This window comes from Podarcis melisellensis, assembly GCF_964234715.1.
Source record: "Podarcis melisellensis genome assembly, chromosome: 3".
Classification (NCBI taxonomy): Eukaryota; Metazoa; Chordata; class Lepidosauria; order Squamata; family Lacertidae; genus Podarcis; species Podarcis melisellensis.
Genome location: NC_138530.1, coordinates 50,069,382 through 50,089,847, shown reverse-complemented (window position 1 = coordinate 50,089,847; position 20,466 = coordinate 50,069,382). Strand labels below are relative to the sequence as shown.

At 41.5% G+C, this 20,466-nt stretch overlaps 2 protein-coding genes across 7 annotated transcripts in view; one reads left to right on the top strand and one right to left on the bottom strand.

Moving 5' to 3' along the window:
• Positions 1-2,324: 2,324 nt before the first annotated feature.
• Positions 2,325-19,617, bottom strand: RNASET2 (ribonuclease T2). 5 transcript variants are annotated; one of them, XM_081905079.1, is made up of 10 exons: positions 19,485-19,617; positions 12,737-12,842; positions 11,268-11,334; positions 10,860-10,918; positions 9,521-9,578; positions 8,656-8,720; positions 5,023-5,136; positions 3,979-4,024; positions 3,303-3,377; positions 2,325-2,711 (listed from the first exon to the last, which is right to left on the bottom strand). In XM_081905079.1, the coding sequence occupies exons 2-10, from the start codon at positions 12,823-12,825 to the stop codon at positions 2,532-2,534; spliced, it is 753 nt and encodes a 250-aa protein (XP_081761205.1). In that variant the 5' UTR covers positions 12,826-12,842; positions 19,485-19,617; the 3' UTR covers positions 2,325-2,531. The 5 variants fall into 5 exon arrangements, with proteins under 5 accessions (XP_081761205.1, XP_081761207.1, XP_081761204.1 ...); XM_081905081.1 differs by lacking the exon at positions 19,485-19,617 and adding an exon at positions 17,510-17,596; XM_081905078.1 differs by lacking the exon at positions 19,485-19,617 and adding an exon at positions 16,690-16,839.
• The window catches only part of CEP43 (centrosomal protein 43), a 32,818-nt gene continuing 29,877 nt past the window's right edge, over positions 17,526-20,466 (top strand). Inside the window, exons 1-2 of one of the 2 annotated variants that reach the window (XM_081905075.1) lie at positions 17,526-17,616; positions 19,485-19,770. In XM_081905075.1, the coding sequence (XP_081761201.1) occupies positions 17,606-17,616; positions 19,485-19,770 (297 nt within the window). In that variant the 5' untranslated portion in view covers positions 17,526-17,605. The remainder of the gene's footprint in view (positions 17,617-19,484; positions 19,771-20,466) is intronic. The other variant, XM_081905076.1, reaches the window with a different exon arrangement.

The following is a 20,466-nucleotide window of genomic DNA, read 5'->3' as shown; positions in this document are numbered from 1 at the left end:
AGGTATGTGGGGGTTTTTTTTGGGGGGGGGTTTGGCTAAATGTTTTAAGCAGGCACCAGAACAAGTACAGCAAAGGCACCTGTCTGATGTCAACAGGTAAGGAGTTCAAAGAGTGCAAGTTCTGCCACACCAAAAGATAAACTTCTTACAATTGTAGGATGAGTATTATGTGGCAATTGTCGCAGTGCCAGTTTGCAATTCAAAGAGGTAGAGTGGGTACATATGGATAAGGCGACCCTGCAAGTAAACCAGGACCCCCACAGTCCCAAGTCAATAGTAAAACTTTGAAATTGGCTCAGTAACAACTCAGCAACCAGTGCACAGCAAATTTTGAGCAGAGATCTCTCACTCCTGCCAGTAACCATGCTGTAGCATTCTGCAGTAACAGCAGTTGCCAGGCCAAGCACAAAGGATGTTCCACAGAATACATAGCATTAATCCAATACGGAAGTCAGTGTTGCCTGAACCATGGTGGTCAACCTCTTTCAACGGTTGCAGATGTCACACCAGGCATGGCTCCTAAAAGGTGATTCTAGCCACTGGGGCTACTTGGGCCTGCACTTGCAAAGCTAGATCCAGAATTACATCCCCCCCACACACCCGACTGCATATGAGCTATCAGGGGGAGTGCAACTCTGTCCACAGAGTTTAGCTCCTGACACAGGGAAGGAAATTGCCCAATTTCCTGGACACAGGAACCATTCACCCACAGTGCCTCCATCTTTTCAGGATTCAAGCTCAGCTCCCACTCACCTCATCCATTCTACTACTGTGTTCAGGCACTGGCCTAGGACCCGCATGGCCTGCCCCAATTCAGAAGTTATGGAGAAACACAGCTGAAATGTCATCAGTGTACTAATAGCACTTTGCTCCCAAACGCCTAATGACCATTCCCAGTGGCTTCATATAGTCATTAAATAGCACTGGAGACCAAATACTGCCCTGATAAGGTAACCACCAGAGGATTAAAAAGCACTCTCCCAGTGCTATTATCTAAATTACTGTAGCACAGTGCCCCCAATTACCATCCCACAGAACCAGTCCAGGATACCATGATATGAAAAAAAGAAGAGCTGACAAGGTAACACATAATTTCTCAACACGAGTATTTTTTTTTTAGTGACATTTCCCAGAAGAGTGCTTGAAGTGACAGGCTCCAACTTATGCATGAACTTTTGCCCCATGCATTTGAAAGTGCTGGATGTAATCACTGATACAGAGAAATGGATCCTGAATCTTGTTAAACTCATTTCAATGCTAAAAATTAAGATCCACAGACGAAATCCCAGCGACTTTTTTGGGGGGGGGGGCGGGGATGGAAAAAGTACACATGGAATGTGAGATGATAAACTGCTGCAGGCCCAAGCCAACATTTCTATAAAAAGTACTGGCCATGTTTGTTTGAACACAGGCAGCTCCCAATTTACATGGGGGTTGTGTTCCAAGGCACCACACGCTTAACGTGAAATTGTGTACATCTGAAACATCACTGGAAAAGCTCGAAAACACCTTGTTCCGCCCCTGCCCCACCCCTTTTGGTGATGTTTTTGGGTCACTTCTGGGTTCAGCGTGATGCACGCATGTGTGCTTGCACACATATCAGACACATCTAAAATGGTCACTGCCTGTGGTAATTTCAAGCTTCAACATACTTGTTCTAGAGGCACTCTGCTGATGCCAATGGCATTGCTTTGGAGTAAGGTAAGCTATACATTATTGCTTTTGCCATAGAGACCAGAAGCAGCTTGCTATTCGACCAGCTACCAACTATGTAGATTCACTTTCTCTGAAAGGAAGCAATCAGTAATGCACCTTCATTGTTGCCAACAATTTTCAAACTGCAGAACTGCTTAATGGGGGAGGGGCTGGGGGGAATGTTTCATGCCTTTTCTGAAACATAAAGAAGAAGAAGAGAAGAAGAGTTTGGATTTGATATCCTGCTTTATCACTACCCGAAGGAGTATCAAAGCGGCTAACCATCTCCTGTCCCTTCCTCCCCCACAACAAACACTTTGTGAGGTGAGTGGGGCTGAGAGACTTCAGGGAAGTGTGACTAGCTCAAGGTCACCCAGCAGCTGCATGTGGAGGAGCAGAGACGCAAACCTGGTTCCCCAGATTAGGAGTCTATTGCTCTTAACCACTATACCACACTGGCTCTCAGTGTGAAAGCTGTTCCATAAAATCCTAATTCAGAATTTTGCTTTAGTGAAAACACTTTCAAGTAGTTACAACTCCTCAATAAAGAAAAGCTAAGCTTTATGAAGCCCCCTTTTAAAATATAAAAATGGTAATTTAGTTGCCCAAATGAAAGAATAGCTATTCCATAGAATGAATCTTCTCCATTTATATAGCTTTAGTACCAATACTGTCATTTGCACATGTTCCAAAGCAAGTAGGATTTCAAAATTTCAAATGAAGTATTACAGTAAGTATCTTTGTGGGATAAAAAGATGGCTTTCTCTCTAAATAATGTAATATGCTTTGTTAAATCTCAATGGTATTTCAAAAAGTACTTTCACTTTCTTCCTGCTTCATTCATGCAGATGTGAAGGATAATATGTCAGTGTATCATTGCATATTTCCAAATCTTCCGTATGGTAGAAATGATCCGCAGGGGCAGGAGAGGGATCAGCCTTTTGCTCTGTACAGTTTCTCAGGGTAAACTCCTTGGTGATACAGAATTTCATCTGGCCGATTATCTGTATATGACCCTGGTAGGAAAATAAAGCAAAAATGGAGCTTCTGTTTTAAAAGTCCATGATAGACATTTCTAGAAAAAGAGAAATTGCCAACACTAAAGAGAAATTTTAATGGTTAATCAGTTGTGTGGCATTTGGGTGCAATGAAGCCACAATCTTGATAAATGCTAATTTATCTTGATAAGTGCTAATTGCTGCATTTAATGAGATGAAGGTATACTACATTTTTTCATATTAAATAATATTGATTTTATAATGTAATTTTTTGTTATTAGACTAAAAAGTTATAGTATCAAGATGACTAAAAGATAAGTAAACATAAACTAAAATGTATCATTTCAGATTCGGAAGGTTTCAAGTTCTGTGAATATTAATGTGGATCTTAACAAAATTTGTGGATGACATCCCTCCAACATATGTTGAGAAATTGTTTAACAGATTTTCATCAAGGAATAGAGTGGGCTGAAAGGTTAACATAATGGATACAATTCTGTAAGACATCTTTATTTTCAAAAGTTGGGGGCAATCCCCACTCCAAGATATCAAATAATAAAAACAATCTTTCTAAAAGAGAAAGGTTGACAAAGATTAATAAACAGATACCTCTTCTCCAGGAAGACACTGAATCTTTGGTGTTACACCATAAGCATCTATAAGAGCATCTCTGATGGCTGCCAGCTAGGGATTAAACATGAAAGAGTTGAAAGAGTTAAAATACCACTTCAACAAATATTTACACAAAAAACTTTATGGAAAATAAATATAAAGAATTATATTTAAATTTTGTTTTACGATGCAACAGTAACATTTAACAGTTTACTAAGACTATTATTACAGTGGTAGCATGGTTCTCGAACGTAATCCATTCTGGGAGTCCATTTGACTCCCAATACCGTCCGAAAACCAAGGCGTGGCTTCCAATTGGCTGCAGGAGCTTTCTGCACTCAAGCAAAAGCTGCATTGGATGTTCAGCTTCTGAAAAAGGTTTGCAAACCAGAACACTTACTTCCGGGTTTGCGATGCTTGGGAGCCGATTTGTTCAGGAGCCAGGCCATTTGAGTACTAAGGTACTACTCTGTATTTATTTATACTCTGCTTTTCCCCCAGAAAGGGGCTCTAGATATCTTACAGATAAAATAGAGAAAGCTAAAACCATAGAACGCTAATAATTAAAAAGGTACCAAACACAAATAGAATTAAAACAATACACCAAAAGACCTATTAAAAAACAACAACAAAACAATGGCATAGAACAATGCAAAACAATTTCTCCTCATACCTGGTAGCTGGTACTGCCTGGTGTTATCCCAACTTTCAAGAGATAACTGAAAAAGAGACATATTTCATCTAGCACTGAACAGGAAAAATTCACTACATACAACTGTGTTATAGTCGGCCAATATTCTCACTTTGTACTGAGGTAAGACACCCTAGCCTCAGTTTGGGTAGGATGATGATGAGACCCTAGAGGTGTGGCTAGCAACCCACATGAAACTTGTCCAGAGCACTTTAGATTCTATCTATACTTTACTTTTCCATGCACTTAATTTTCTCCTTATCTTCCCACCAGCTTCTTTGTTATTTTTGATAGCTGTTGGTATTCCTCAAAATATTGATCCCCAATATCTAAATGCATTGTGTTCCGTAGCTACTTGTTTGCCAGCGACCTACAGAACAGATGCTTTCAATAAGAATGAACTGGAGTTCTTAGGATTTTTAAAATATATTCTCTACTAACCCTGAACTTCAGGACACAGGTGGCGCTGTGGGTTAAAGCCTCAGCGCCTAGGACTTGCTGATCGAAAGGTCAGCGGTTTGAATCCCTGCTGCGGGGTGCGCTCCCGCTGCTCGGTCCCAGCGCCTGCCAACCTAGCAGTTCGAAAGCACCTCCGGGTGCAAGTAGATAAATAGGGACCGCTTACCAGCGGGAAGGTAAACGGCGTTTCCGTGTGCAGCTCTGGCTCGCCAGAGCAGCGATGTCACACTGGCCATGTGACCCGGAAGTGTCTCCGGACAGCGCTGGCCCCTGGCCTCTTAAGTGAGATGGGCGCACAACCCCAGAGTCTGTCAAGACTGGCCCGTACGGGCAGGGGTACCTTTACCTTTACCTTAACCCTGAACTTTACTGGCAACTCAAGTTCTGGCCCACATAAAGAAACAATTAACATTTAAAGTGATATAGACATATACTGTATCAATGGAAAGTCCTGGCTGTTGGAAAGCAGTGGCTTGCTAACATTCGTGGAGTGCTATCTATAGCAAATATAGCTGCTGATGAATGCCTGTATGCTGCAGAGGTCTCCAAAGAAATCCATTTCCCCACCTGTTAAGATCAATTCTTTTATAGAGTTCCAGAGCTTTACTAAAGTACTTTTCTTCAGAATTAAGGGATTCCAGCATAGCAGCACAAGTCCCATGTTTCTCCCATTCATGCTTCCTACATAAACAAAACAAAAGTGTTGGGTTACATCTTTAGATTTGGATGTATTCAGAGGTCTACAAAAAAATTCTATAGCAAAAATACTTAAAATTTCAGAAGAACATTTCAAATGTGTAGCTGGTTGAACTTCCAACTCAAAGCACTCTTCCCCTTAAGCACTCTCATTCTTCATATCATTAAACATTTCAGAAGTCTCAATCACAATGTTCATTTCTATGAGTATACTCCCAATGTAGCAAGAGGGCAAGAGAGGCTGTTCTCCCCACCCCCCACCCCGCCCCACTAAACCACAATCTCTAGATTCCCAGCTTTCGTTTTTATAAAAAGTAATTGTCTAGCAACTGTAGAACCTGATATATGAGGCAAAACTTGCAGGCACCATCCTCATTTGTGGTATGAGAAACCACAAAACTTGCAGGCACCACTGGTGTTTTTCACCGATGAATGAAGCCAGAGCAATGATTCACATTTAGGATCTAGCCAATTAGACAAAGTCAAGTCATTGCCAGACTCTCGAGAAGAAAGTTCTTGGTTTGCTTTCAAACTCTTTATGCTTGTTTTCCCTGGTGAAGTGATTGCTGCCCTGGGGGGGGGGGGGAATCAAGTAGCATAGGTGTGATTATTTTATTTTTATTATTTATTAATTTTGTACTCTGCCCTAACAACATGAAGATTGGGAAGCATCCCAGACACTGAAGAACTGTTATCTAGTTCTGCATATTTTATTCATTTGTTTGGTGTATTTACTCTGCCCCCTCCCCACAAAAATTCCTGCAGATTCCTATGGGTGCACTTCCTAAGACAGTGGTGTCCACACTTTTTTCAAAGAGGGCCGTGGGAGCCAACCAAAGGGCCAACCAAAGTTGTTGACCTTTTTCTAGGATTGAAACAGTTGAGGTTTTTTAAAGGATTTTACTCCAGGAAATAAACTGCCACAGGGGCGGGCCGGATTAGGCCCCCAAAACAGAACTTTGACATGCCTGTCCTAACAGATGCCATTTCAGGAGAGAAAAATCCCCATTTCAGTTTGGGACAAAATGATACAAAAAGTTGCATTTTTGAAGTACAGAAAGGATATGTAAGCAGTAACAATCCTGTTTTATTTGTCCCTGGTTGTCCTTCTGCAACTTTTTCTCTTTCCCACCCAAACATGCATCTTCCTCTCAGGAATGTGGGATGTTCTTCATACTGGATAGTTGCAAAATATGTACATTTTCACAAACATATATCCTCAACTAGTAGTGCTGGTATATATATGTACACTCTGTAGATTTACAATTTCTGAGACTATACGTCATGGTGTTGGGGGGCTTGGGAAGAAAGAGCGTGTGTTGATAGGGATGGGTGATTAGCGTGAAATGGGGAGCTTTCCTTTCATGAAAACTTTGTGTTAATTTAACTTTGGATCCAAACAGATATCTGAAATGTGTTACCTATACCTTGCTCCTATTTCCCCCTTATATTTATAGTTTAGTTTTTATATAACCCTTACAGCCCCCACCCAAATCAGCTCCTGGGTGTTGGGAGATCCTCCAAAGGCGATTGGGAGGCAATGCAAGAAGGGGAGAGGAAGGGGAAGTCTTGCTGCATAAGTGGAAGCCTGCTGGATATTTTCCCGTTGTGATTTTGGGTTCCAAATTATTCCCCATATTGAAGAGAAACTTGTATGCTTGAATACTCTTGAATCTTTTTCTGTATTAATGGAGTTCTTCAGGTGTTTGGTTCTGTATTTTGCAAGGAACCTGTTGCTACTCAGAAAGAGATAAACTAGTAGAATGCTTCAGTTCAAAGACATAGTGTTTCTACTTCTGCTTCATATGAAATTGGAAACTATGGAAACCACAAACGCTGAAAGCTTCTGCATGTAAGAAACACTAGGGTTTTTTTTTTATTTGTCAGTTGACAAGAAAACCATCTTGTCCTTGTTCCTAGCAGATTTCCACTTGTCAAATATGAAGCACGATGTCACTAGCTTGACTGCATCACAGAAAAAGACAAAGGTTAATTGTTCAATATTCTCTTTCAGTGTGTGTTGTCAGCGCTAAAGCTTTGTACAGATTTTTCCTCCTTTCAAGGTTACAGGGGAGGTTAGAGAAAGAGGAGCACCATAGAAAACAGATAGGACTTTGCACATTCAACATACAAATTCTATTTATTTATTTAGGGTAAGTTCCTGACATATCAATGGGACAGCTAGGGAACAGAGAAAAGCAGCACACATTACAGCAAGCTCCATTCTCTATTCTCCACTTTTTGGACTTTTGCACTATGTTCACATTATATAGCTTTGGGCTCCAATATGGAATTGTGCATGCAACCATCAAGAGTGTGATGCTGCAACTATGGCCCAACACTGCCATTAAGGGTAATGTGTGGCTGGCTCTAACCAACATCTCATAAAGTAAGACATATGGCATGACACACTATCACTGTGCGCACTACTCCTGGGCCCACTCCACTTTATTGGCTGCCGCTTGCACAGGGCAAAGAACACACTGAGCACGGGGATATTATATCACATATCATTTTTACTAGACAGTTCCATGGAGACATTGGTTGTGACGGCAATATGCTCCCCATAATGGCTAGTTTTGGCCTGTATTTCAGTCCAGTTTCAACCTGAGCAGAAAGCACCTTCAGTTGGAAGAAATGGGAATTATACCTCAACCATGCTTGATGGACTGCTCTAAAGAATAAATGCTGTTTCTGCTATATCAGACTTCGAGAAAGAAATAAACTCTGCCCCCAAAATAAACAATATAAGGTTGCAGAAATCTAAAATTCTGCCTGAGAATGTCAGTGGCTCAGGATTCAGTTGTGTGGCCTGGCCTTGGTGACTTTATTACTTTATTATGTTGTATATTTGACACTGAATTGCTAATTTTAACAATATGGGATTGTTTTATTGATTTGTTTTAAAATGTTATCTATTGTATGTTATTGTTGTTTTTCTTGTGACCTGCTTTGGGAGGAATTTTATTCCTGAAAGGTGGTCTAAAATAAATAAATAGCACTGAGATCTGGTACATATATTCCTCTGACATAAAATTCCATATATCCTACAAACCTACAGAGGATTGGATCCAGACTTTGCCTTCTGCCAACAGAAGGACTCCCATCTGTCTACCCAAAGTTTCTGATCCAGTGCAGTCCCACTGACAGAAAGGGGGGCATTTTTGTCAGTTCTTTCATCCTCCTGCAGAGGCCCATCTGGCAGTTAGGAAACACCCAAGCACAGCATGGGGGGTGGAGCAAGGGGTGAGGGGAAATGGGTGGCAATGGTCCACTTTTTCAGATGCTGCTGCTGTCAGCAGAGAAACACTGGATCTAATGCAGAGATTTGTGTGGGTGAAAAGGGAAATAAAGCAAAGGCATAATAATTTCTAGAAGTTCTGTGCTAGATTTCACTTTCACCTAGTTCCTATGGATGTCTAGAGTCTATCCACTCTGGAAAAAAGAACTGAAAATGAATAATTTTGTAACACTACCAAAATGTTTTAAAGTGGCACAACTCACCAGAAAAAAGTATGGTTTGGATGAAGCACATCTGGCCAATATTTCTTCATGTCACCCATGAGATCCTATAAGTAAGTAAATAAGTAAGTAAGTAATGTAAGTAAAGGCTCTCATAAGCTAAAAAGCAGCACTGAGCTCCAAATAAAGCATGCAGCTACACTGAGAACCTGACCCTATCCCTGGCTGTAAAGACTGTAGAGCAAACACAGGTATGGCAGCATCTCCATGTACACTTATGCCTGCAGACTGTAAATCATAAAGAGCAAACCCAGTATTTCAGCTCCTGGCTGCCATAGGACTATGCCAGTATTAAAAGCTATGGACTACTCAGCAAGTTTTTTAGATGGGGCTCAGGGGACTATCAGATCTCTTCAGCTACAGTTGCATTAAAAAACAAAACAAAAACCTTGTGTGGTCATCTCATGCATAAGCTTCTTCCACGCATGGCACAGAGCAACAATGTTGAATCTTCTATTTTTGTAGAATGTCACATATCTACTCTTAATTTAATTTATAAATGCTGTATTTGGTATGAAGCTGTAAGTGGGGCAGGGGGAAGGGAGGAAGAGGGAGGGTGTTAAGTGTGCTCTCTGTTCCTGTTTTTGAAAATAGAAAAAACAAACAACAACAACAACAACAATAAATGAAAAAACAAACACTTTATCTATAAAATAAAATAAATAAAATAAAATAAAATGTCTTGTGATCTACCACAAACCCTTAGAGTGGGATGGTACAGAAAGAGCTTTAGAATAAAATAGCATATCTACCTCTAATAGCAACTGACAGGCTATGAAAAATCTGGATGAGGCAACAGCAAAAAACAAAACCATACTAAGAATCTACATTTTCATATAATTTATACCTGAAGTTCAGATAAGTTAAAGTGCCAAGTTCTATTACAGTCTTCTGCTTTATCAGGCCTAAGAGAGAATAAACAGAACAAAATTTAAATGCCCCTAAACTGTGGTGGTGGATGAAACTGGTCTACATAATATTTCAATTTGAAATTACATTTGGGAAAAATGAATCCCTTTTCTACAATATTATGCCTAAGACAAAGCTTTCACAGTATATCACTATAAAAACAAATAAGCTACACCAAAGCTTACCTAGCAGTTTCAAACTGCTTTGAGATCCAATAGCATGTACCAGTAGAACTTGACCTGTCTATCAAGCATCTATCTATCTATCTATCTATCTATCTATCTATCTCCTAAACAAATGATTTTTTCTTTGTTAAAAATAGGACAAACTTCAGTGATAATGAAATATGCAGAAATGCATCAATTTCAACCACAAGGTGCTGATCTGTACTTGCATTTTCTCATAGAGGTGGAGGGCAATGGAAACAGGAATGAAGATATTTTAAAAATATTGTGATTATGCATTTAAAGTTGTTGCCTTTCTTGAATATTTTAAGATAGGGTGGTTATTTATTCCAAATGAACAGAGATGGTATACTATTACTGTAATAGTCTTGTCAAATGTAAGACACTACCAGCTTGTAAACAGATGTAGTGTAAGTGGCCATTGCTGTACTTAATAGTTTGACATGCATAAAGTAGGTGTAAAATAGTAAGGGTTAGATGCCACTAAAACAGAGGTGGGGCATCTGTGGCCCTTCAGATGCTGTTGTGCAACAACTCCCATCATCCCTAACCATTGGCTGTGCAGACTAGAGCTTATTGGAGTTGGTGTCCAGCAATGTCTGGAGGGCCAAAGGTTCCCCAGCCTGGCACTAAAACCACCAAGGTTTGTGGTTGAGCATTCAGTGGCCTTGCAGCTAAGCATCCAATCCCTGGAGAATCCAAATTCAAGGCCACCACCATTCATTGGATCTTATGCATCACATTCCAATGAGTTTCTTTTTTTTTGTGGGGTTTCAATAATATACCTTTAGATACACAGGCTTTGACCAAAAGGAATTATAGTAGTACCTCAGGTTAACCCAGAAATAGTACCTCAGGTTAAGAACTTTGCTTCAGTATGAGAACAGAAATCGTGCAGCGGCGGTGTGGTGGCAGCGGGAGGCCCCATTAGCTAAAGTGGTGCTTCAGGTTAAGAACAGTTTCAGGTTAAGAATGGACCTCCGGAACGAATTAAGTACTTAACCCGAGGTACCACTGTATATAGGTCATCTAGGCCAAACTCTTAATTAAATGTCATATAATGTAGCATTATTTTCAAAGTTAAAACCTTACCAGAGTCCATGGATTGTCCAGTACAATAGTGGATCTTCTTTGCAATCATGTTCATTCATCTGCAGAAAACAAGTCAACCAATTTATCAGGGAAAGCCAGTTTTTATGCTAAAACAAAAACACACACAGTTTTAAGCTAAATAGTTCCAATATTCAAACTTAGCTAAACCTGCCAATTGCCGTAGCTGTTAAAAGAACAGGAACATTAATATTATTATTATTTATTAAATTACATTTATTAAATTTCTATGCTGCTGTAAAATTGGTTATCTACCACTAGCTTTTATGATAGGGCTAAGTATACATTTGAATAAATGCACACCTTTATTAACAACAGTGTGTTAATAACACGGGTGCCGTGGCTGAACCTAACGGTCAGGGGTACCTTTACCTTTTATTAATAACTCACCTTACATACTGTCACTGGCCACTGATGCACAAGGTACAACATTTCCCACTTATGAGGATGCTCATCACTGAAACATAAAAATATATATTTTTAAGATATTTGAAGAACAGAAAGGCAGCAAGTAACAATAAAAATTTTCGGGAACCTTTTTTTGGATCTTTAGTATTAATTTTTACAGCTGTTAAAATGTGCTGTTCTACCAGCTTTGTAGGACGTGGGTGGCGCTGTGGTCTAAACCACTGAGCCTCTTAGGCTTGCCGATCAGAAGGTTGGCGAGTCAAACCCCCATGACAGGGTGAGCTCCTGTTGCTCGGTCCCAGCTAGCTCCTGCAAACCTAGCAGTTTGAAAGCATGCCAAAAAGTGAAAGTAAATAAATAGGTACCGCTCCGACGGGAAGGTAAATGGCATTTCCGTGCACTGCTCTGGTTTCGCCAGAAGCGGCTTAAGTCATGCTGGCCACATGACTCGGAAAAACTGTCTGCACACAAACACTGGCTCCCTCGGCCTGTAAAGCGAGATGAGCGCCGCAACCTCAGAGTTGTCTGTGACTGAACTTAACTGTTAGGGGTCCTTTAACTTTACCTTTACCAGCTATGTACACAGCAACCTAATACTATAATGGGATTTTCTACTGCTTAGTATAAGATAACTTGAGCCATTTTCTATGGTCCTTTACTACAACAAGAATGTTAAGGCTGTGATAAAAATAAACCAAAAACTGCAAGCAAAGTCCAAGGTTTGTTCTGAAGCTTCTACAGCAACTGTTCAAACTGTTGAAGCTTCATTTTAAAATGAAAAACGTGTTTCTTCAGCAGTTTGAACAGTTGCTGTAGAAGCTTCAGAACAAACCTTGGACTTTGCTTGCAGTTTTTGGTTTATTGCAAACACAGTTCTCCATTGTATGCTTCAAAAGATTTGGTGAACCGTGGTTCAAAGCATTCATTTACCACATTTGTTTTGAGAAAAACCTGAGATAGTTCATCTTATGTGATGGATAGCAAATAAACATAGGCAAGAAAAAGTGAAATTAACTAGAAGAAAATGACTGCTATGGTTATTAAAAATAATTAAATTAAGAGTAATACAATATGATGGGAAACACTTTGTTTTTTGAGATTAGTTAGCTCACTTAGAGAACTACTGTTTAACAAAGACACACTCTAAAAGTAAAATGTGGGGCACACCTAACTGGAATAATTTATAGCGAGACGGACATACATCCCCTCCACCCCCAGACTTGGTAGGTCAGTTTGTAGACCACTTTCTGGATTTCTTTTCATGCAATGCTGATTCTAAAACCAGAGGTGTGTAGAAAATATAAAGTGTATCTTCATTGCTCCGTCCACTTTTGCCTCTGGCTGAAAAGAGGTTATCCACACCTGCAATAGTATTTGGCTGAAATAGGACACAGAGCACAGAGGTCATTAAAACTGCCTTTCTTCACTGTACAAGATGTTCCAATACTTACGATTCCTCCAACTCATGCGTAGCAGTCCCACCAAAGATAGCAAGCCAAAAGCACCCAACAAACAAACAGTATGGAGTAATAGGATTCATGCTCCTTTTTGGTGACTCTATGATAGAAAAGAAAATATGTAAACACAAGACCTCAATCAGGCAACTGTTAGAAGTGAATGAGAAATCAAACTTTTGACCCTCCAGCTTTTGTTGACTCCAGCTCCCATCTGCCCCAGTCAGCATGGTTAATGATGATGGGATTTGTAGTGCAGCAACATCTGGAGGGATACAGATTCTCAATCACAGCTTTAAAACACATTTATCCTGATTAACTGAACACAACACATTTAAAAAGGAATATATTCCTCTAAGAGTCACTTTGCTTTTCTCCATAAACACTGGCTGTTTGGACAGCAGACTGAGATATGAACACAGCACTCAGCAGAGACACACTATTTATAAGGAAAACTAATTCCACAAACAGGTGACATTACTATTAAGAACCTTTAAGAACTGTTTCAGTGTTTCCAGTGGTAATGCAAGTATCTTATTGGATGTCATTCTTCCTTGCTAGGCTTCCTAATGTTTCCTGCGAGATTTCTTTTTCTCTCTGTTGAAGTAACATGGATCTTAACATGATTATACGGGGGCTTATTCCAATGTTACTGTAGGTAAAATATCCACATGCAGATGGATCCCAAGGAGCATCGCAGATCTCTGTTCCCCATTCCCTTTGCAGTGAGAAAGGTGTGCATAAATCTGAGACCAGATAAGGTGGTGGTGGTGAGGAGCTGGCAATGGATAAATATGAAAGGTGAAGGAACCTGCAGGAACTTGGCAAAATGACTGCGTTCATGAGAAGGGAGAAAAAACAGGACTTGATGAGACTGCATATAACTGGGCTCGAGAACAGAGTGAGCCTTATAAACAAACCAAGCGGTTTGGGCCTTCTATATTTTCTGGCTTTGCTAAAGCCATTAAGTGCATGCGAACCTATCTGAGCACTACTAAAAACTTCTTTTTAAATGTCTTCAAATAAAACCCCTGAGAATTAAATGGCGTTAAAAAGTAGGCAACGGATCACAAAAAGCCAAAACTTTCTCCATAAGTCAATTAAAGGGGAGTATTTGTATTTAAGCTGATTCTGTTCTGTTCATGCAGCAGCTTACCCGGCACATAACCAACTCCAGTCAGATCAAGTCAAAACAGAATCATCTTCAAACACAATAAAATATATATGCATAAAGCAGAACTCTGATTCCTCTTCACTACCACTCACTTCTTGTGCTTTTCCTTGAACTTCATTTATTTCTCATCTTAGTTCCCTACCAGCTTGACTACCCTAGAATTAGAAGGGTCCCCCGCATTCTGCTGTTTCTAAAACATTCAGCAATGCTCTATTATTTGCGTTAAAAACATCGTCTCTTAAAAATTATCATCTTAACCTGGGGACTACACTATAGACATTTTACCCTGAGACTATAGACATTTACCCTGAGACTACAGTGCTGAAAGCAGCACACACTGAAAGCAGCATACACCAGCCAATGTCTAGGGGACCAAAGTCCATATAAGGCTGCTCATGGAAAGGGGGAGACAAACCTGGCCCCCTTCATCGACCAGAAAATGAGCAGCTGAGGGAAGTTTGATTTCCTCTCCTTCAGGAAACAACCCTTGGTTTCAGCTGTTAGCTATCTTGGGGCTGAAGAAGCAAGGAGGAGGACATTTTGTTCCATTTATCAGCCAAAAAATGGGTGGCAGGAGACTAACTGCTATTCAAGAAAGAACAAGAGCAAGGGAAGATTTATCTGGTCCTCATTCAGTACAAATGCCTTCTTTTAGCTCACCATTTTGTTCTAGTCTTAAATAAGCGAACTTCCTTCTCTACTTATCCCCACCAATTTTCTTTCTTTCTGTGTGTCTCTTCATAAGCATAATGACAGTGACTTCTCTTTTTTTCCTTATTGATGCAAGCTGTTTGTTTGGGGATACAGTAGTTGTCTAAAAGTGTGGGATAAACAATAAACACCTCCCAAACAGGTCAATGAGGTCTGAGCATACTTAGTGGCCACAAAATGCTAGCTAACTGTTGAGAAGGGGACAAGAGGAGGGAATGACAGATGGCTGGCACTAGCCTCAAGACAAAGAAGCACCACTTCCGCAGCTATAAACAGCACAAGACTCTAGTCACAGGAACAGGTCTACAGGCTGATCAGGGGGACACAAATGTTGGCTGGCCTTGCCAGACAAGCCAAGAACTGTCACTGACAAGACTCTGCTCCTCATCTTCAGTGGAAGCAAATGCAGAGAATCATAGAACTGTAAAGGTGGAATGTACCCACGGTTCATCTAGTCCAACCCCCTGCAATGCAGGAATCTCAACTATATCATACAGAAGATATTTATTCAGAAATGAATTCTGTTGTGTACAATGGGATTCATCCTCAAGTAAGCAGCCTCAGCTCCTGACCTTGTGAGGCCCTGTTCTGCTCTCCAACTCCAACTTTTTGAGAAAAGGCTTTTTTTCATGATGGCCCACTGAGCCATTTGAGCATTTTGGCTGCCCAATGCAAGAAGAAGAAGAGTTTGGATTTGATATCCCATTTTATCACTACCGGAAGGAGTCTCAAAGCTGCTAACATTCTCCTTTCCCTTCCTCCCCCACAACAAACACTCTGTGAGGTGTGTGGGGCTGAGAGACTTCAAAGAAGTGTAACTGGCCCAAGGTCACCCAGCAGCTGCAAGTGGAGGAGCGGGGAAGCAAACCCGGTTCACCAGATTACGAATTGAGATTATCACTCTTAACCACTACACCACACTGGGAGAACAGCCTGTCCCAACCTTCCCCAACAGAACTAAAGGAAAAGTCTAGGGCTCATTGTGGCTCTGCACAGCCAAAAGATTCTGAGCACCTTGGCTACCTACTGTAGAGAAGGACTCTTTCCCATTATTTTTGAGCCCTTCAAAGCTTAACACAACTGCAGGGAAGATCCACTCGCATCACCCTCATTAAAGAGTACAGGAAATACCTGTCATAGGATAGGAAGGATGAGTGTGGCATCAAGCCACATGATACAGTAATGTGGACATTTCAGTAATCTGAAACTAATCCAGACTAAGACCACTCGGTGGTTAGACAAGAGGCTGCGTGGGATGCCTAGGGACAATATCTTGCCTTAGAGAAGAAAGGTAGTAGTATATCAATACAAATACTGGAAGCCAGAAAACTGTCAAACCAAGCATTGAAACTAGGTGCTTGTAATCAATTAAAAAAGCAACTTTGGAAAATGCATATTGTGAAATCTTTTGAGAACAAAGAGGCCACAAATCTAAAAACAATTCCTCCAAACTTTACTTCTACCTAGAATTTCCACCATGCAATTCACTATAAAATAATTCAAAACCTCTTTCCCTTTTGACATGCGCAGCATATTGCCAATACACTTTGCTACAGAACAGCTCCGACCCAAGGCAGCCTCGCATAACTGAAGTGCCAAATAAACACATACAGCTGCTCCCTAACCCCCTTTGTTCGAAGTCATCCTTGCCGAGTTACATGCTACAATCTCCCAACCGCCCACAGGGTTCAAACGCCCTACGCCCGGAATGATTTCGAGGAGAAAAGCCCTAAGAAACCACAGCCTCCAACTGCCGCCTCTCGCTCAGCGTCTTCTTTATGGCTACGAGAAAATCCCGCTATGTTCGCTGCGGCGTACTTGTACATAGGACTAGATACCAAATCGTGTAGGTACGAAGTTCCACTAGTCATTGGAAGTACCGTAAGTCCTATTAAACACAGTGTGACTTACTTCGAATCAACATATACCCGGCTCTACAGCTGCCGCTCTGAGCTGCATATTTGCTTAGAACTCGAAAACAAACAAAACAAAACGCACCAGGGAGACTTAACTTCCAAGTTACAATCTTTCAAGAGATTACGATTTATAAAAAAAATCAACTCACAAGTTTAACCGGTTGTTTTTGTACCTGCTTTGCAGGAGCTGAACTAGAAAGCTGGTGCAAGGGCGGCATCAGCTTTCACTTCCCTACAGGAACCAGCACTTCCGCTGGGCGACTAAATCCCGCCCACACACAGCCTCTCGCTGAGCCCCTTGCGGGTCGTTCGTGCCTAGTCAACGGAAAAGAGGCATTGCGTAAGTGCAGCGAGCGGACTGCTATGCCTCCACTTGTCTCCTGCATATAATAAAAATGATTTTTCTTTTTCTGTTGCTGTTTGCTACAACTACTCAGATGGCTTTTCAGATCTCAGGGTCTCCACCCACCCCCACCCCCTTTAGAAAAAAGAGTGGCTCTGTTTAGGATCTTTCTCTCTCTCTCTCTCTCTCTCTCTCTCTCTCTCTCTCTCTTTCTTTCTTTCTTTCTTTCTTTCTTTCTTTCTTTCTTACAACTTCCTAGTTTTACAAAAGGTTACTGGAGTTTGAAGGCTTTGGTTGCTTCGGTTTCTGTAAAAGCAGAAAGCTTACACATGCCAAACCTAAACATTTTTGTTTTGTTTTTTATTATGTATTTTGTCTTTTTCGCTTGTATTTTTATGCTGTGAACTGCCCTGAGATCTTCAGATGAAGAGCAGTGCACAAATTTAAATAATAATAATAATAGTGAAACTACAAATTACCAAGCACAAACAAACAGACCCATAAGCTAAAGACTCACATGGTGTGCTTATTTACAAGTCTTATGAAATTCAGTAGTGGTTATTCCTAAACAAGTACAGTGGTACCTCAGGTTAAGAACTTAATTCTGTAAGCATAGAATTGCATACTTGTCTTTGGCTTCAGAAGTCAGCAGTTTTAAAGTACTGAACAGATTTTTGGTGCCACCTGCAGCATAATTCTAGAAACAACAAACACTAAAAATCATGCAATTTTCATGTGAAAAAAGGAATCACATTGAATATTAGGGTAGCTTTTCACACTAAGTACAATGTACATTTCTACAAGCTTGGCAGCGGCATTAGTTTGGGGGCTTATTTATTTCATCTCTGTAAGGCAGGGCCACTGTGCAATGATAAACACTCAAAACAGTACTGTACATTACATCTCGGTTTACAGCAGACTGGTTTAGAATTCCAGCAAAAACTGGCCCTAGAAGTATTGCTCAGCATAGGTTAAAATCCCCAAGGTGATTGTGTACCCTTCTTGTTGCTTTCAGCAGAACAAAATTTAAAAGGGGTGAAGGATTTTTAAAAGGTAAGCTGATTCTGATGTTACTTACACCCAGGTATCACTAAAGTGTTTTGAGCTGACCAGTAACATCCACTCTGAGTGAGATTCCCCCACCCCACCCCGCATCATAGTTACATTGGATGTTTCCTTGCTCTAATGAATTCTTAAATCTGCAATCATATGCACACTTACCTGGGAGTAAATCTCACTGAACATAGTGAGTCTAGCTTCTTAGTAAACAGGCATAAGATTGTGGCATAAAATAAACATTTCTAGCCCTTTCCAATTTTGTTAGCATCTACCATTTTACAATTCCACCCTTCCTTATTTGGACTGTTATCTGATTAAACCATAATTAGTACAATAGGTGCATGCAGGAACCAGCAAAGCAGCCCAATCCTGTGCATGTTACTCACAGATAAAGTGTTCATAGACAGGTGCAGCCTAAATAATTTCTGAAGATACCTTCAGCTCTTGATCCTATTACAGTTATCACATACATATTTTCAGGACACAGCCCTTAAGACACCTAACTAGAACTTACGGGTGTGTTCACAATTCCATCTTAGAGACAATGTTGCTCCCCCATCACATCGCTTTGCCCCTAGCTGTTGACATCAACAGTTTAAGTGTCAGATTCATTTCTGTTTGTGTACACACCAGTGGACACTGATAGGCAGGGATGTATTTACGCATGCAAACGTGTTCACAACTTAGCTGGAGATGAATTACCTTAAAGGTTTCATTGGTGTAAAGATGGATTGAACAACAGCACAGTACTGTACATCAAACAGTAAGTAATATTTCACAACAAAGTGTTTTAGACAACATGTAAGAACAGATTAAACACCCAGCACTGCACACACAAGTGCATAGTAAACGGAAGTGTGAATGCAGACTTTAGTCGTATACTATGAGGAGTCATAACATTGGGTACAACCAATAGAGCTTGAGTTTAAGTAGTTTTAGAATTGGAGCATAAGTAAATGCTTCATGAATTACAGTACATTTAAGGATACCAGTCATTTAACAAAAAATAGTGCCTAGTGGTTCAAAATACTTTCTTCCAAATCCATGTACATTGAATTGGATTGCAGGTATTCGTTGTTTTGGAGTTTGGTATTTTTGCAGTTCTGTTTATGCAGGCCCTTTCTCCTCTAGTTATATTCTGCGATAATGAACCTTCATTGGACAATAGTACGCAAAGAGCCGTGTGGCAAATGAACTCTATCATATCTATGCCTTATGAAAGTGCAGTGCATATTCTACCATTTTGCACGCCAGCCGGAGGGGGAAAAAAGTACCAACAAAACCCCGCTCTATGTATTTCCATTCAGGATTGAGCCTGAGCCTGCAATCCTAACCTCCATTTACCTACCTGGGAGTAAGCCCCATTGAATTCAACAGGACTTACTTCTGAGTAGGCACGGTTAGGATTGCGCCGGGAGCCTCGTTCAGCGGCAGCAAAAACCGCAGAGCCCCATCTAGCGAAACATCGCCTCCTTCTAAACCTCCCGCCTCTTGCGCTCCCCAGCCAATCGCGGAGCCGGATCGTAAGCAGCCGGTTTGTACCCGCACATTCGACGCGCGCGGAAGCGCGGCTCGCTGGGCAGCCTCCTCCGAAGTGGGCGGCGACTGCGGTCAGGAAGTCATTGGCCCACTGCGCTCCGCCTCTTTCCCGGCAAATATCCCCCTTTGGCCCAGAGCGACGAATCTGCGGGGGCTCGTCTCGTCACTAGCTCAGTTTAGGCGGTTGTCAGGGAGAAGCAAGATGGCGACGGCGACGGAGGAAGACACGGAGCTGAGGGATCTCCTCGTGCAGACGCTGGAGACGAGCGGGGTGCTGAATAAAATCAAGGTGAGGAGCTGGCGGGGAGCGGGACGGAGGCTTTATGGGATGGAGGGGAGCGCCTCAGAAGTGCGTCGGCGTATGCCCGCCCGACGCCGGGAGAGGCGTGCTGTGCGTGGAGGTGCTGGTGGCGCGGCCCTCGCGAGAGAGCGGGTCGACACCAACGGCGCTAACGGACTCCCAACTGTCATTCCCGCCCTCTGGACAATGCCGCCTAGGCATAAGTGTCGCGCGCTGCCTTTTGCTTCGTGGCGCATGAGTGGAACTCCTCCTGAAGCAATAAGAGGGTTGGTTGGTGGTCAGGAGAACATAACGGAGAGACTTCCTGCCCCGGAACAAAGGCCTGTCCCGCAGTGGCCAGCCAGGTGCTCCTGAGAAGTCCATAAAGCAGGACGTGGGAACTTTCTTTCCTGCTGTTGCTCCCCAGCACCTGGCATCCAGAGGCATACTATTTACTGGCTTCTCGATTGATAGCCTTATGCTCCAGTCCTCTTTTCAACCCATTTAAGTTGATGACCATTCCTACGTTTGGTGGAAGCAAGTTCCACAGTTTAGCAGTGCTGTGTGCAAAAGTCCTGACACCATTAAACTTTATTGGGCGATCTGAGTTCTAGTATTATGAGAAAGGGAGAGGATGTATTTTCGTGCTTTTCCCGCAGTATGTGTTATTTTATAAACATTTCGTTCTCCCCGTTCTCACCTTTT

What these genes read in the sequence shown, in the direction of transcription:
- RNASET2 (XM_081905077.1), bottom strand. An exon ending in TGGACAATCCATGGACTCTG is followed by an intron (nt 9,579 to 10,859) that starts GTAAGGTTTTAA and finishes ATTCTCTCTTAG; the next exon opens with GCCTGATAAAGCAGAAGACT. An exon ending in CCAAACCATACTTTTTTCTG is followed by an intron (nt 5,137 to 8,655) that starts GTGAGTTGTGCC and finishes TTGTTTATGTAG; the next exon opens with GAAGCATGAATGGGAGAAAC.